The 15,491-nt window shown below is 41.9% G+C and overlaps 1 protein-coding gene across 6 annotated transcripts in view; it reads right to left on the reverse strand.

Annotated features, from left to right (window-relative positions):
* The window catches only part of obscnb (obscurin, cytoskeletal calmodulin and titin-interacting RhoGEF b), a 625,157-nt gene that overhangs the window by 180,399 nt on the left and 429,267 nt on the right, over nt 1–15,491 (reverse strand). For all 6 annotated transcript variants that reach the window (XM_041184481.1, XM_041184479.1, XM_041184482.1 and 3 more), the window contains 4 exons: nt 11,544–11,810; nt 9,343–9,615; nt 8,232–8,498; nt 2,929–3,201 (listed from right to left, as the gene is read on the reverse strand). In XM_041184481.1, the coding sequence (XP_041040415.1) occupies nt 2,929–3,201; nt 8,232–8,498; nt 9,343–9,615; nt 11,544–11,810 (1,080 nt within the window). The remainder of the gene's footprint in view (nt 1–2,928; nt 3,202–8,231; nt 8,499–9,342; nt 9,616–11,543; nt 11,811–15,491) is intronic.

Consider the following 15,491-nt stretch of genomic DNA (forward strand, 5'->3'; position numbering starts at 1 on the left):
ACCTGTGTGCCCATTCCAACAACTTGTCTATGTCCCTTTGAAGTTCTACATTATCCTTCTCACAATTCACAATGCTTCCAAGTTTTGTATCGACTGCAAACTTTGAAACTGTGTCCTGTACACCAAGGTCTAGGTCATTAATATATATCAGGAAAAGGGTCCCATAACTGACCCCTGGGAATTCTATGACCAACCTACCACCAGCACAAAAAACATCTATTCACTACTATTCTCTGTTTCTTATCGTTCAGCCAATTCTGTATTCATGTTCAAAAACAGAATTACCTGGAAAAACTCAGCAGGTCTGGCAGCATCGGCGGAGAAGAAAAGAGTTGACGTTTCGAGTCCTCATGACCCTTCGACAGAACTTGTTTTTATCTCTGTATTCATGTTGCTGCGGCCTCTTTTATTTCATGAGCCATGACTTTGCTTACGAGTCTGTTGTGTGGCATTATATCAAATGCCTTTTGGAAGTCAATGTACACCACATCAACAGCATTACCCTCGTCAGCTTTCTCTGTTACCTCTTCAAAAAACTCCAGCAAATCAACATAATTTTCCCTTAAGAAATCCATGCTGGTTTTCCTTAATTAACCCACATTTGTCCATGTGACTATTAATTTTGTCCCGAATTATTGTTTCTAGAAGATTCCCCTCCACAGAGTCAAACTGACAGGCCTGTAGTTGCTCAGCTTATCTTTACAACCTTTTTTGAACAAGGGTGTAATCTTTGTAATTTTTCAGTCCTCCAGTACCACCCCTAAGTCTAAGAAAGGCAGAAAAATTATGCCCAGTGCCTCCACAATTTCCATTCTCACTCTCACAGTATCCTTGGATACATCTCATCTAGTCCTGGTGTCTTATCAACTTTAAGTAGAGATAATCTATCCATTACCTCCTCCATTTCAATTTTAAACCTATCTAGAGTCTGACTTATCTCATCTTTTACCATGGCCTGGGTAGCATCTTCCTTTGTAAAGACAGATACAAAGTATCTATGTAGTACCTCAATATGCCTTCTGCCTCAATGTGTAAATCCCCCTTTTGGTCCCTAATCTGCCCTACTCCTCCTTTTACCACCCTTTTACTATCCATATGCCAATAGAAGACTTTGGGATTCCCTTTTTTGTTAGCTGCCAGTCTCTTTTCAAACTCCTTCTTTGCTTCTCTACCTCTCCACTGTACCTTCCATATTCAGTTAGGTTTTCAATTGTATTTTATACCTGACACCTGTCCTAAGCACATTTTTTTCTTCTTTATCTTAATTCCTATCTCCTTTGACATCCAGAGAGCTCTGCATTTGTTTGCCCTTTCGAGGAAATCTACCTTAACTGTGCCAAATCATCTCTTCTTTGAAGGTAGCCCATTGATCAGATACTGTCTTTCCTACCAACCTTTGACTCCAATTTAGTTGGTCCAGATCCATTCTTACCCCACTGAAGTTGGCTTTTCCCTGGTTAATTTTGCTTACTCTGGATTACTCCTGGATTCAGGTCTGCGGCACAGAAACGTCTATCTATCCCCCTAACTATTGAATCACCTATCACAATTGCTCTTCCAGACTTCCTTGTACCTCCCTTTACAGATGTACCTGTGGTACAATGGACTTGGCTCGGGTTGCACTCCCCAAATGAACCATCACGCTCATCAGTATTCAGAGCTGAATACTGGCTGGAGAGTGGCATGTACTCTACCTGCCTGCTCCTTCTTGACTGCCTAGTGGTCACTCATTCCTTCTTTCCCTGCATACTCTTAAGCTGCGGGATGACTATATCTATAAATGTGCTATCCACACAATACTCAACCTCACTGATGTGCCACAGTGGTGCCAGCTGTTGCTCAAGTTCCACAACAAGGAGCTCAAGCTGCTGCAACTGATGATACTTCCTGAACAAATTATTATCAAGACTACGGGAAGCATCCTGGAGACCCCACATAGCACAGGTTGTGCAGTCTGGAGGTTAGAGCAGCCCTGATATTAACTGATCGTCGTGCTATTGTGATTAATCCTTATTATTGGTAATAATCTCACCAATGTTAATAAAGCTTCCTAATACTAATAAAACTTACCACTATTAATAAACCTTAGCAATATTGATAAACACTACCAATACTTAGTATAACTTATTAATGGTAATAAACCATACTTAAGAATAAAAGATATAAGTTAGCAGCTACTTACTTGTTACTAATGATTAATATTATTAATGTTTTTTAAACTCCCAATTGCTTAGATTGAGTCCCTATGCAGCAATACTCACCAGCCAATCACTTTGCGACTTCCCTGTAATGTCACTGTTCACATTTTATTTTAAACTCAGGATTTTCTCTGCCTCTCTCCCAAAAGTAAGTGACGCAGGCCTCGCTCCTTGGGCTGTATTTATCTACTCCCAGCTGTGCATCCCCATAAGTCCGTGCCTCTCTGCCTTGCTCCCGAAGGTAAGTGCAAACTGAATTTAAGTTCTCAAACTGAATTTAAATTCTCAAACTTAAGTGGTTGGACTTGAGCTCTCGTTCTTTTAAATTATTAGCCCAGGCCTCTGGCTAACTAGTTCAGTAACATAACCACTATGCTACTATATTCCCACCAGCTTGGTTGACATTAAGGGTGGTCTTTACTTCCAGAGATTTGTATTATTAGGGTAATTAGGGACGAGTGTAATTGCAAGACCTCTCAGTGATGCCCGCATCCCATAGATGAATAAAAATGACAGCTGTAATGGAAATGTGGCATGATTTATATTCCAGAAGGGTGAAAAGCCTAAAAGACTTTTTTTTGTCCAAACTCATCTTGTGACTATTTAATTCTCCCTATTTGCAATAATAATTATCCATTGACTATTTCAGCATACTACTACTCTAACACAATCCGGTACAGAAAAAACAAAACACAAGACTTCTGACACAACAAGCATGGATTATTTTTACCTTTAACTAGAAGTTTTGCAGAGGAAGTGTGTTTTCCAACTTTAACGGTTACAGTAGCAGAGTCATCCTGAGTGACATTCTTTAATTTCAGAGTGTGAATCATTCCATGTTCAACAGATATTTCATTCATTTCATTAGGTTGTAAAGGGGTGTCTCCCAAGCACCACTGTACATCGGCAAAATTTTCAGGGTATACTCGGCACTCAAACACAGCGGTTTCATTAGCAAAGACCGTTACATCCTTTAGGCATTCAACAATTTTAACTTCCGATACTATATTTAAAAAAAATATAGTTTCACATTAGCTATCTGTGACAACTACCTTACAAATTATAATCAATGTACTTATGCAAATTCAGTGAAATGCACTATAGTTAGTTATTTATTGCTAGATTAGACATTCAGTATAGACGGACTGGAACTAATTTGGTGTCAGATGCTGAACTTGCAATGTGCAATTACCCCGTGGCCAGTCAATGTGATGCAGGCAGCACGGCAACTTTGTGCCGTTTGCTCATTACCCTGAATGTAGCAGCTGGCAGTGATAACAGCACAGTTGAGTTGCTGTATGCTTCAGCAGGAGACCCAAAATTGAGAGGCTAGCATGAGTTAAAGGTAGCCTGCAGAAAGTAAAGCCAGCCTGCACCTCTTAAAAGGGGATTATGGCTGAAGTAGGTGGGTTAAATCCTAGTACACATTACTCTGACATAGAAAAGAGGCTGAACAATGGCAAAACAATGGAGAGAGGATGTTCCAAGGTTGTCGGGCACAGCACAGGAGGCCTTGGTGAAGGTGGTGCAAAGGAGGACAGAAGTACACCACAGGGATAGCCCTTCCGATAAATGCTCATAAAGCAGCTGATTGCCATGGCAGATAATAACAGGAGTCAGTCCCGAGGACCTGGATGCAATGCTGCAAAAATGTTCAATTACCTCACGAGTGATCAAGGCCAGCAGATTTATCATAATATGCCATTTCCCAGAAGCTCCATCACTAGCTTCAAATATAGCTCAGTTCACCACACCCCATCACTCACCTACCAATAGTCTCTACCAATCAGGTCTCTCACCTGATTTTTCTTGGCTGAACCTCATCCTCACACATGGAGCCTTGCACAAGCATCTCACGGCATGTATACACTCTCAGCTAGTCAATCATGACAGCCACAACATCCAGATTGCACCAAGCAATAATACTAACCTCTCTGAAGAAGAGTCATACGGACTTGAAACACTCTCTCCACAGATGCTGTTAGACCAGCTGAGCTTTTCCAGTACTTTCCGTTTTTGTTTTTGTTTCAGAGTTCCAGCATCCGCAGTACTTTGCTTTTAACACTAATCATTGTCCCTTGCAGGAGAAGCTGGGGAAGCAGGAGTTAAGCGGCATGGGAAAGGGGCACCTGCATGTTCTTACTCCCAAGGGAAATGATGCTCGCCATTACTGATGAGACCATGGTCAGTGGCTGGACTGAAGATGGCGATGACCTCAGACCTAATCCTCTTTCTCAGGTCCCACAATCCTTTCTAATTTCAAAGGGTGTAAGAACGCACCTCTATTTTTCCCCACTCCTGTCTTGGTAATCTTACCCATGTGCCTTTCACCTTTCACTTGGTCAGGCAGCAGTGGAAAAGTAACAAGACGCTGATGATGAAGAAACACAATCACTTGATTTAACACTTGCAACTACCAGTTCAGATACTCTGATGGCTGGATTTTCAATGAGTTGGGTTGACTCAGGAGCACTTTAAAAATGGTGGTGTGTCCTGATTCCAGGATTCCTGACCCCATTCCCAGACTGTCTGATTTTTGGGCTTGCCTTTAAAGGCTGTGAGTTGGTTTGGGTCAAAAGCCTGCAACCAGCATTCCTGACCCGACTGGCTCAATTGCAGAGATAGACATGTTCTACTCCTCAGCAATTTTCATATAGTCGGGCCAGGTTTTTACAGAGTTGTGGTTCATGAATCCTAATCTGCATGAGGGGACCTTTCAAAAGGTCCTCCTCATGTCCCCTATGCCAAATCATGCCCCTTCACCCACCCCCATTGTTCCTCATGCCCCTTATGCTAGGCACTCTGCCCACCTCCCCTTGCATCCTAATGCCCCTATGCCAAGCTATGCTCCTCCACCCACCTGCATGATCCCTCATTGCAAGCTATGGCATGCCCATTGACCCTCTATAAACATCATATATGCTTGATTGAGAGCCCAGAAATCCATTCCTCTAGTTGAAAGACTTGCAGTTTCTGTTATTGATTCTTTAAAGGGTCTTGGATGTTTGACACTTTTATCGCCCTGCAGTGAAATTACTTATTTTTTTAAACATCGTGCAAATTAATGAATGACATTTTTTTAAAGTTTTTTTTTTACAGATCCTAATGTTGATATAGGGTTTGTTGGTTCTATACATGGTATAGTGGGTCAATGGACATGGAGGTGTCATGGCTTGGCATAGGGGTCATGATGAGCCATGCGGGAAGGGTGGGGTGATGGAGTGCCACAGTTTGGCTTGGGGGAGGGGGGGTTCGTAAGGGGCCATGGAGGTGGGTGGAGTGCCACAGCTTGGCATGGGCGGGTGTGAGGAGCCATGGGCTGGATGGAGTGCCATAGCTTGGTATGAGGAGGCGTGAGGGCCCATGGGGCTAGGTGGAATGCTATAGCTTGGCATGGAGGCATAAGGGGCCATTGGGTGTTGGTGGAGTGCCACAGCTTGGCATAAGGGGCATATGAGGCCATAGAGGGCATGAAGTGACATGAATGGGGCATGGGGAGTGTGTGGGGAGGTGATGCGGTGTGAAGGGTAAAGGCTGGAGGGCCTTTCTGTTTTTATTTTAACTCGGGCGAAGTCCGACAGCACTGAGGCGGGCATTGTAAATAGCCCACCTTGGCACCTGGTAGCCCCTGTGGCTGCCTCTGACCTCTTTCCTGAGTTGGCTGGCCCAACTCCAACCCGCACCTGCCCCCAACAATGAAGATCCTGTCTTTACATTTTCTCCTGAGGTGGGCAAGCCAATCCAGGAACTTTCCTGATTCCTGCTATTCGCCCTGGTGATGAAAATCCAGGCTTGAGTGTTGGAGGCAGGATCTGCAAATGGTGCCACACTGGGCACAAGTGGCTTATAGCCAGACAGCACACAGGTGCCAGTTTACAGAAGGGAAGCCACAGAAGTTCTGCTGCAGAGGACTCAATGAGTATCTTGAATGGATGGGCTGAAACAGACAGTTCAGCATGCACAATTAAATGCATGGTGCATTGGCAAACCTGCCAGAAAGGCTATATGCAATGTCAACAAACATAAAGGAGTCTGGCACCAATGTTGCACACAGCTTTGTGCACGGCTTGAAGTGCAGTTTCCAGCATGGAAGTGATGGTCAACTCCTTTAGTACACTTGTGAACCCAAACATGATGCAGCACATTGGTGTACAAATAGAAGCCGCCTAACATCTAGGTGTGCAGGGGAAGCTCAGGCTTCCGTCCTGCAAGCTCAGACTGCTGGGGACCTGTGAAGAACAAAACTGTTGTCCTCTCTCATGATAGTAGCACTACCACTCCTCCTTTGGCCTTGTTGGTGCCTGTCAGCTAGTCAGCCCAGACCACTGTTCATGCCAAGATGGTGCAGTCCAAAGCCAGGCCTTCTAGGTCTTTCTAGAGCCACTTGAGATAATCCTCCTAAACCATCTACAGTCTTCTCCACTGAAAGTCAGCAGCCTTTCAATAGTCATGCTGCATAAAGATTCTGGTAGGACTGCATAGAAGTACTAGAACAGCACAAAGAAGAAAGACACTAAAGGGGTACATAAGTTTACATTTATATTCAATGCTTTAATTTATAATATGGTCTGGAAGGTTTATTTTGTGTTGGTTTTAATTTTTGCATTGTGGCCAAGTGACAGAGGGAAGACAATGTTTGGGACTGTTGGTAAATGGCGATTCCATTTAATGGCATCACAGTCAGATGAGTTGTTCATGGCCAGCCTGTCCAGAAAAGGTGTGTCAAAGTCCTCCCTTCCTTTTACTCCTCAGCTGCTTGCTGTATAGCTGGTGGCATGACTTTGCATGCATGAATATTGGCAACCCATTCAGCCCAGTACTGCGCTCGAGAGCAGTCCAGATAGCACACAAATGGTCTGCTCCCTCACACTCTGTGTGGTAGCATGGCTCTCACTGTATGCATGTTGCCCATGATGTGTGGGTTCCACATCAGACTCACAATCCATGTTGTCAGGGGATAGCCTTTGTCGCCCAGTAAAGCCAGCCTTTGGTTTTCCATGGTGACTCAAATGCAAATGGTACAGTGGACTGCCACAAAATGAATGCATCATGACTGCTGCCAGGATGCTGTGTGCAGTCTTTGGTATCGTGCACTATGGAGAAGTTCACAATCTTTGGGAAGCTGCGTGTTTGCTCCACCTGCAGCTCACTGGCAAGAGTGAATGAAAAGTCAAAATTACAACCCTCCAGTCTAATTCTCTCTATGCCAGCGTCTCAAGCTTTGTCCTATATAAACTTCAACTCATCCAGAAAATTCCACAATCCACATCTTAACTCACCTTAAGGTCTGCTTACTTATCTGCTTATTCATTTCAGCATTCTTGTATAAGTTTTATTCTCTAGCTTTGTTCCAACTTATGTGCACAACTCCCTTCCAAAACTCAGATTATCCACAACATTCTACATATTCCAAAGCCTCTCCAAAACCTGGATCATCAGGTGTCCCTTTGACAAACTCACAAATACTCCTCTAACTGCCTCCTTACTACACAGTTCCTCTTTATAAAGCTCTTTGGGACCTCTCACTGCATTAATGGTGCTCGATCAGAGTAAGTTACTGTTGTACTGTTTTACGGCAATAAATTAAGATCTCTCGGTGATGTCACCATGGCTCAAATGCTTTTACACATCACCAGCACTGTCTATGTGTCTTCTGGCAAGAATACCTTTCTGGCCCAACGGAAATGAATCTCTATATTATTATTCACATTATGTGCCTTTTACAAACTGTGGCTTTTTCATTTCTGCTGTCAATAAGACTGAAAATCTGATTTACATAATTAATTTTACTGTTAAATTTTATGCACAGTATAATAATTAAAGACCAATGCACAGGGATATGTACAAAACCTTGCTGCTTGATTTCATATTTCTCGAATAACATGTCTGCAACTATAATCATTTTCTGAAACTAAAAGTGTTGATTTAAAAAATATGAATGTTGGAACTAGGAAATATGAACAGAATATCAGATCAGTCAGCATCTAAACCTTCAAAAAAATTAAGATTAAAAATATACTGATTTTAACTCACCTTTTATTGTTAAGGAAGCTGTGGTTTGCTGATCCCCAGAAACACAGGTATATTCACCTGAATCCTCTGGCTTCAGGTCACATATGCATAACATATGTACACAACCTTGCTGCTTGATTTCATATTTCTCACTTTGAGAAATTGTTGTTAATCCTTTCTTCCATACAACTGGAACATTGGCTTGTGAGAGTGTACATGTTAAAGTCACTGTTTCAACCTCATTCACTTCCATGTTTTGAAGCAGTTGAGTGAAAGTTGTTGGAATAGCTGAAAAGAAAACAAGAAATCAGTACAATTCTTTTCCAAACTTTTCCTTTGCAATTGACTATCACATGAATTAAACATCAGCCTGCATTAAAGTTCACAATAAAATTTGATACTTGTTCTTGGTTCAAAAAATGTGACTGATTGTCTTCATGTGGCAAATTTAAAAACAAAATGGTGACCAAAAAAATTACAGTATCTACAATGCTGAAGGAGGCCATTTGGTCCAACGAGTCTGCACTGGTTCACTGAAAGAGCAATCTACCTAATCCTGTCTTATGTCCATAACCTTGCACATTCTTTCTTTTCAGATAGCTGTCCAATTCTCTCTTGAATACCTCGATTGAACCTGCTTCCTCCACCCTTTCAGGAAGGTTGTTCCAGACTCCAACCACCTTCTGGATGAAAAATTTTTCCTTATAATACTTCTCCTCTTTTGCCCAGTATTTTCAATCTGTTCCCTCTAATTCTTGATGTACTCTTGAGAGGGAACAGTTTCTCACTATTTACCCTGTCCATACCTCTCAGGGTCTTGAGTACCTCTATCAAGTCTCCTCTCAGCCTTCTTTTCTCCAAGGAAAACAGACCCAACCTCTCCAACCTATCCTCAAAGCTACAGTTGTTTATCAATATAGCCAATATGCTAATAGGGTGCGAAAAGTTAATGAAACCTATAATGAATTATACTGATTTGAAGTATAAAACAGCACCTGTCAGGTTTGCCAATTATCCAATTTTAAAATGTTTTTTCCAAAAACTCCATCCAGAAATCTGAAAAATACACCTTCCATTTTCTTTGAATTCTAGTCATTTCTAGTTATTCCCAAAACTAATAATTAATTATTACCTTTGACATTAAGTTGTGCTGAAGAAATGTACTTCCCAATCTTGAAGATCACAGCACCAGTGTCATCCGGTGTGACTTTCCTCAACAGCATGGTGTGAATATTGCCATTCTGCACTGCAATTTCATTCATTTCATTATTCTGCAGTTCAATTCCTCCCAGAACCCACTGAACACCTTGTGCATTCTCATGGGAGACTTTACATTCAAACAAAGCATCTGCACCTTCAACTACTTCCACGTTTTTCAAACCATCAACAATCGTTACATCTGGCTCTAAAAAAAATATGCAAAATTATAGAAATGAAAAGATTTTTCCATTAGAAAAATGTATATCCCAAAATTCACAGAATCAGGGAAGACAGAGCGAAGATGGAATCTAGAAAGGAATATCAGGCTGCCAAATGACATATGTGAGCTCCATACAGATTTCTTGACTGGGATTGTGACTTATACCCCAAAGAAAAAAATGCTCTTTTAAAAGCATTCCCCTTAAAATCAAGGGCCACTTCAAATTTGCTCTTGTGGAACAGTAACCCTCTTCGAACTAGCAGGTTACTCCACAATTTGCGACATATTGGTTCTCCATATGTGTTCTGAGTGGTGTTGGCACCCATTAATGATAGTAAAATAAGGAACATCTCCTTATAGGGTGCCTTACAACACTTTCACCAGGGTGCATCCCAAGCGCCAAGTTTCAGCCCTATGAGCTATTTGCATCTCCCAAAGGTACCAACAAATGTGCTGTAGGGTTTTTTTTTGTTGCATTACTGCATGTTAGCTTTAATTCTGTCCCTGCAAATATGTAGGACCTCTTTCTATATTTCAAAATACATTTTTGAATTGTCCAAAACGTTATTTCTTTGAGGACTCCCATAGTTGGCCACTGTATCCACGGTGGTAGCCATTTTAATCGTCAATTTGAGGTTTCCACCAATTTTCCTCTGAAGTTACAGCTAAATTATTAGGAGAACTAAGGAATTTTCGAGGGTATGTGCTCCTTTTTTCATTCCTTGGACATAGTACAGGTCAACTTTTATTAAGGTAAAGTTGTATTAATATATTAAATATAATCATGTTTACTACTGTAGTCATATTTTCTTATCCAGAATAGTCAAAGAAACAATGGTATGTCCTTCCTGCATGATTGATGAGGGGATGAATTTTCACTTTAGGGGCAGGAAGCAGAGGCCTGAATTGTTTACAGGTCCTGCAGGTTTCCCTGCCCAATTAAGGACAGTGAGCAGGCTCTGGAAGCTAGATGGCCAATCTGAGGGTGTTCAATGTTGCAGTATAAGGTAGGTAAAATCCCAATCAGCCTCCATTATTTACCTGTAAAATGGTTCTCGCCTCATTGGGGTGGGAAGCTTTACTAGGTCCTGAACCTGCGTCAGCCAAGCTGGCTGATGCAGGGAACAGGGTTGGGAAACTGGCACACCAAGTGACTTCTGGGGCCCATCTGCTTCCATTCCTGACCCTTGGCAATGCACCAAAAATTCAACCCAAGAAAACAGCAATCTGTTTCTGACCTATGGTAAGTAAGAAAGTCATGGGCCAGAATATAACACTCGCTGGGTGGGCGCATGCCAAACGAGCGTAAAATGATGCACAATTACATCGGGCGAGCGTCCCGACGTTATCGCGCACTCGCATGACATTCCAGTCGGCGGGTGCATGCGGGAGTTAAGGCCATTAAAAAGGTAATTGAATGAAACTTTTCACTGCCTGTCCAACCTTACAGTTGGCGGGCTAGCAAAAAGTCCAAATGGCCTTTGCATTTTTTAAGAAACCTCATCCACAGGCAGGATGCAGTTTCCAACAACTATTAAAAATTAAATAAAAATTTTAACGTTTCATTAATAACATGTCCCTGCTCATGTGACAGAGTCACATAAGGGGACATGCTTTATAACAAAATCTTTATTTTTAATGTTTTAAACTTTCCATCTCCCTGAGGCAGCTCTGTGACTTAGGGAGCTTTTCCAGCGTGCACCCACGAGCATGCGTCAACTTGCACTCTCTCCTCCCCCCACAAAGGCAGCAACTGAGCGCTGCCGCACGCGTTTCACCCTGGGTGAGCCTTAATTGGCCCGCCAGCATGAAATCGCGATCCAGTCCCGATCACGGGTGGCAGTCAGCTTCCTGAATGCCCCTGCCAAGCCCGCCCAACAAGGGAAAAATCCTCCCTATCGTTTTTTGTTTACCTGTGACAATTAAGGACGCAGTGGTCTGTTGATCGCCAGAATCACAGGTATATTCTCCAGCATCTTCTACCTTCGGATTGTGAATTAATAACTCAGCAATGGGACCGTTCTGTTTCATTTCATACTTGTCATTTGGTTGAAGCACCACAGATCCCTTTCTCCATTCTACTGAGACATCAGATTTAGTGAGTTCACAGTGCAGTGTGGCAGTGTGGCCTTCTTCCACTTCCACATTCTGAAGCCATCGCTTGAAAAGTGCAGGCAAGACTGAAAAATATTATCAGTATTATGACAATTTTACAGCAGAAAGAAACATTCATTGGTCAAATCATCGAGAGTGGAGTATTTTAGAATGGAAAATATATATCTGGAATGCTACATAATTTTAGATATTGTACAGATAGTTCTGAGCTCATTAACTAGCATTTCAATCTTGTTTTGCATCATGCAGGGTAAACTGAGAAAAGATGTTAGTGCTGAATTACCCATCAATGAAATCACAAATTCTTGCTCCATTTATGTCACCAATTTGGATGGCAGGTTGGTGTACAGAAGTTTCAGTTCATAACCTCACCACAGGATCAATATATAACTTAATTCTAAAAAAACACTTTAGTTGCAAAGGAACAGCACCTCATCTTCCGAATAGGCACTTTACAGCCTTCCGGATTGAGTTCAACAATTTTAGATCATGAACTCTCTCCTCCATCCCCAACCCCTTTCCAATTTTCCCCCTTTTTGTTTTTTCCAATAATTTATATAGATTTTTCTTTTCCCACCTATTTCCATTATTTTTAAATGTATTTCCATCCATTGGTTTATCTCTACCTTTTAACCTTTTTCGATTCCTTCACCCCACCCCACCCTCACTAGGGCTATCTGTGCCTTGCTCGTCTTGCTTTCTACCCTTAATTAGCACATTCCTTTAGATAATATCACCACCTTCAACACGTCTTTGTCTTTTTTTCTGTGACATCTTTTGGTTATCTCCACCTATCACTGGCCCTCTATCCAGCTCTTCTTGTCCCACCACCCCCCCCACCCTTAAACCAGCTTATATTTCACCTCTTTTCTATTTTTCCTTAGTTCTGTTGAAGAGTCATGTGGAATCGAAACACTAACTGTGCTCCTCTCCGCAGATGCTGCCAGATCTGCTGTGTTTTTCCAGGTTTTTTTGTTTGTGTTTTGGATTTCCAGCATCTGCAGTTTTTTGCTTTTATCTTTTTACTTTAGACGCAAACTTTGGTAGCTTAATGCCATTTTTATCAGTACTATATGAGTTGTTTTGGTTCCAAAATGATATTCGAGGCATGTGCACATACTTCTGGTGTGCAGCTTGCTGCATGCCATCTTGAGTAGGGCTGTTAATGTGGGCACAGGGAGTATGTGTCAGATGTATGCAGAATAGGCAGATCGTGATGTCAATCATTGTGTAACATAGTTTTGACACTAACATTGCCATTTTCAAGCTTAATGCTCCGGCTATCTTAACCTAGTAACCTCAGCATTTGTTTCAGCAGCATGACGCATTACCCCATCAGGTCTATTTAAAGGGATCCGCAACTACTTTCGGGTTAGTTGCTGATTGATTTCTCCTGGTTGTTGCTGAGTTTGTAGAAGTGTTTTGTGAACTTCAAGTGTACTTGAAGTTGTTGTAGTATACAGAATCTTTACAGTGCACGAGGCGGCCATTCACCCCATCCTGTCTACACTAGCACTCTGAAAGAGCATTCTACTTAGTCCCACTCCCCTGCCTTGTCCCCATAACCTTGCACATTCTTTTCAGATAGCCATCCAATTCCTTTTTGAATAGCACAATTGAAGCTGCCTCCACCACCCTCTCAGGAAGGACCTTCCAGACTTCAACCAACCTCTGAGTGAAAAAATTTTTACTCACACCACTTTTACTCCTTCTGCCAATTATTTTGAATCTATGCCCTCTATTTCTTGATGCTCCCTTGAATGGGAACACTTTCTCACTATTTATTCTGTCCATACTGCTCAGGATCTTGAATATCTCTATCAAGTCTCCTCTCAGACTTCTTTTCTCCAAGGAAAAGAGTCCCAACCTCTCCAATCCATCCTCATAGCTACAGTTCTTTATTCCTGGAATCATTCTTGTGAATTTCCTCTGTACTCTCTCCAATGCTTTCACATTCTTCCTCACGTATGGTGCCCAGAACTGGATGTAGTACTTCAGATGAGGCCTAACTGGTGTCTTATACAAGTTCAACATGACCTCCATACTCTGGTACTCAATGGCCCTATTAATAACGCCAAAGGTACTATATTCTTTATTAACTGCTCTCTCAACATACCCTGCCATCTTCAATGACCTATGTACGTATACATTGAGGACCCTCTGTTCCTGCCCCTACTTTAGGATTTCACCTTTATTTTATACTCTCTCACCATATTCTTCCTGCCAAAACAAATCACCTCACACTTCTCTGTATTAAACTTTATCTGCCACTTGTCTGCCCAATTCACCAACGTGTCGATCTCCTTTTGAAGTTCAAGACTATCCTCATCACAGTTGACAACATTTCCAGTCTTCGTTCTTTGAAGCAAAGACAGAGAGTACCAAAGGCTGTGTTGCCTACCTGGTGCCAATGTTAAGCTCATCTCTTCTGGGCTGGGGAGAAACTTGGAGAGGGAGAAGGATCAAGTTGTCATGATCCACATAGGTACCAACGACATAGGTAGGGCTAGCAAAGAGGTTTTGCTGAGGGCCTACCAGCAGCTCGGAGTTAAATGAAAAGGCAGAACCACAAAGGTAATAATCTCCAGATTACTATCTGAGCCACATGCAAATTGGCGTAAAGTAAATAAGATTAGAGAGGTAAATGCGTGGCTCAAAGGTTGGTGTGAGAGAAATGGGTTCCGAAACATGAGGCACTGGCACCAGTACTGGGGAAGGGGAGAGCTGTTCCATTAAGACAGGCTTCATTTGAACCATGCTGGGACTAGTGTCCTGGAGAATCATAAAACTAGGGTTGTAGATAGGATTTTAAACTAATTAATGGGGAGGAGGGTTCAATTGAAGGGAAGTTTAAAAAATCAAAAAGAAATGAGAGAGCAGAGGTCCAGGGTAAGAGAAGAGGCGAACAATAATCAAAGTGTGACAGGAAGGGGCAGAAAATATAAGCAGAAGAGTGCCGCAAAAAGCAGAACTAGAATGTGCAAAAATGGTAAAATGTCAAAGCTTAAGACTTTTTATCTGAATGCATGCAGCATTTGTAACAAGATAGATAACTTGATGGCACAAAGAAAAATAAATGGATATGAATTGATAGCTATTACAGAGGCGTGATTGCAGGGTGGCCAAGACTAGGAACTCAATATTCAAAGGTATTTGATATTGCAGAAAAATAGGCAAAAAGGAAAAGGAGGTGGGGTAACTTTGATAATAAAGGAAGGTATCTGCGGTGTTGAGTAGTGATATAGGTACAATAGATCGTGATGTGGAATCAGTTTGGATGGAAATAAGGAATGGTAAGGGGAAGAAGTCATGGGTGGGAGTGGTCTATAGGCTCCCGACGAGTTGCCTCACTGTAGGACAAAGTATAAATTGGGAAATAATGGAGATGTGTAATCAGGGCGCTACAATTGTCATGGGTGATTTTAATCTGCATATCTACTGGATAAATTAGATTGGCAGGGGTAAAAAGGAAGACGAATTGTAGAGTGCATTAGCGATTGTTTCTTAGAGTAATATGTTGGAGAACCTACCTGGGAATAGGCTATTTTAGATCTAGTAATGTGTAATGAGGTGGAATTAATAAGAGATCTCGTGGTTAAGGATCCTCTAGTGGGTAGCGATCACAACATGGTAGAATTTCAAATTCAGTTTGACGGTGAGCAACTTGGGTTTCAAACCAGTGTCCTCAACTTAAATAAGGGCAATGACAGAGGTATGAAGAAAGAGTTGTCGAAAGCAGAGGAAAA

The sequence above is a fragment of the Carcharodon carcharias genome, chromosome 3 (genome assembly GCF_017639515.1).
Source record: "Carcharodon carcharias isolate sCarCar2 chromosome 3, sCarCar2.pri, whole genome shotgun sequence".
Taxonomy (NCBI): Eukaryota; Metazoa; Chordata; class Chondrichthyes; order Lamniformes; family Lamnidae; genus Carcharodon; species Carcharodon carcharias.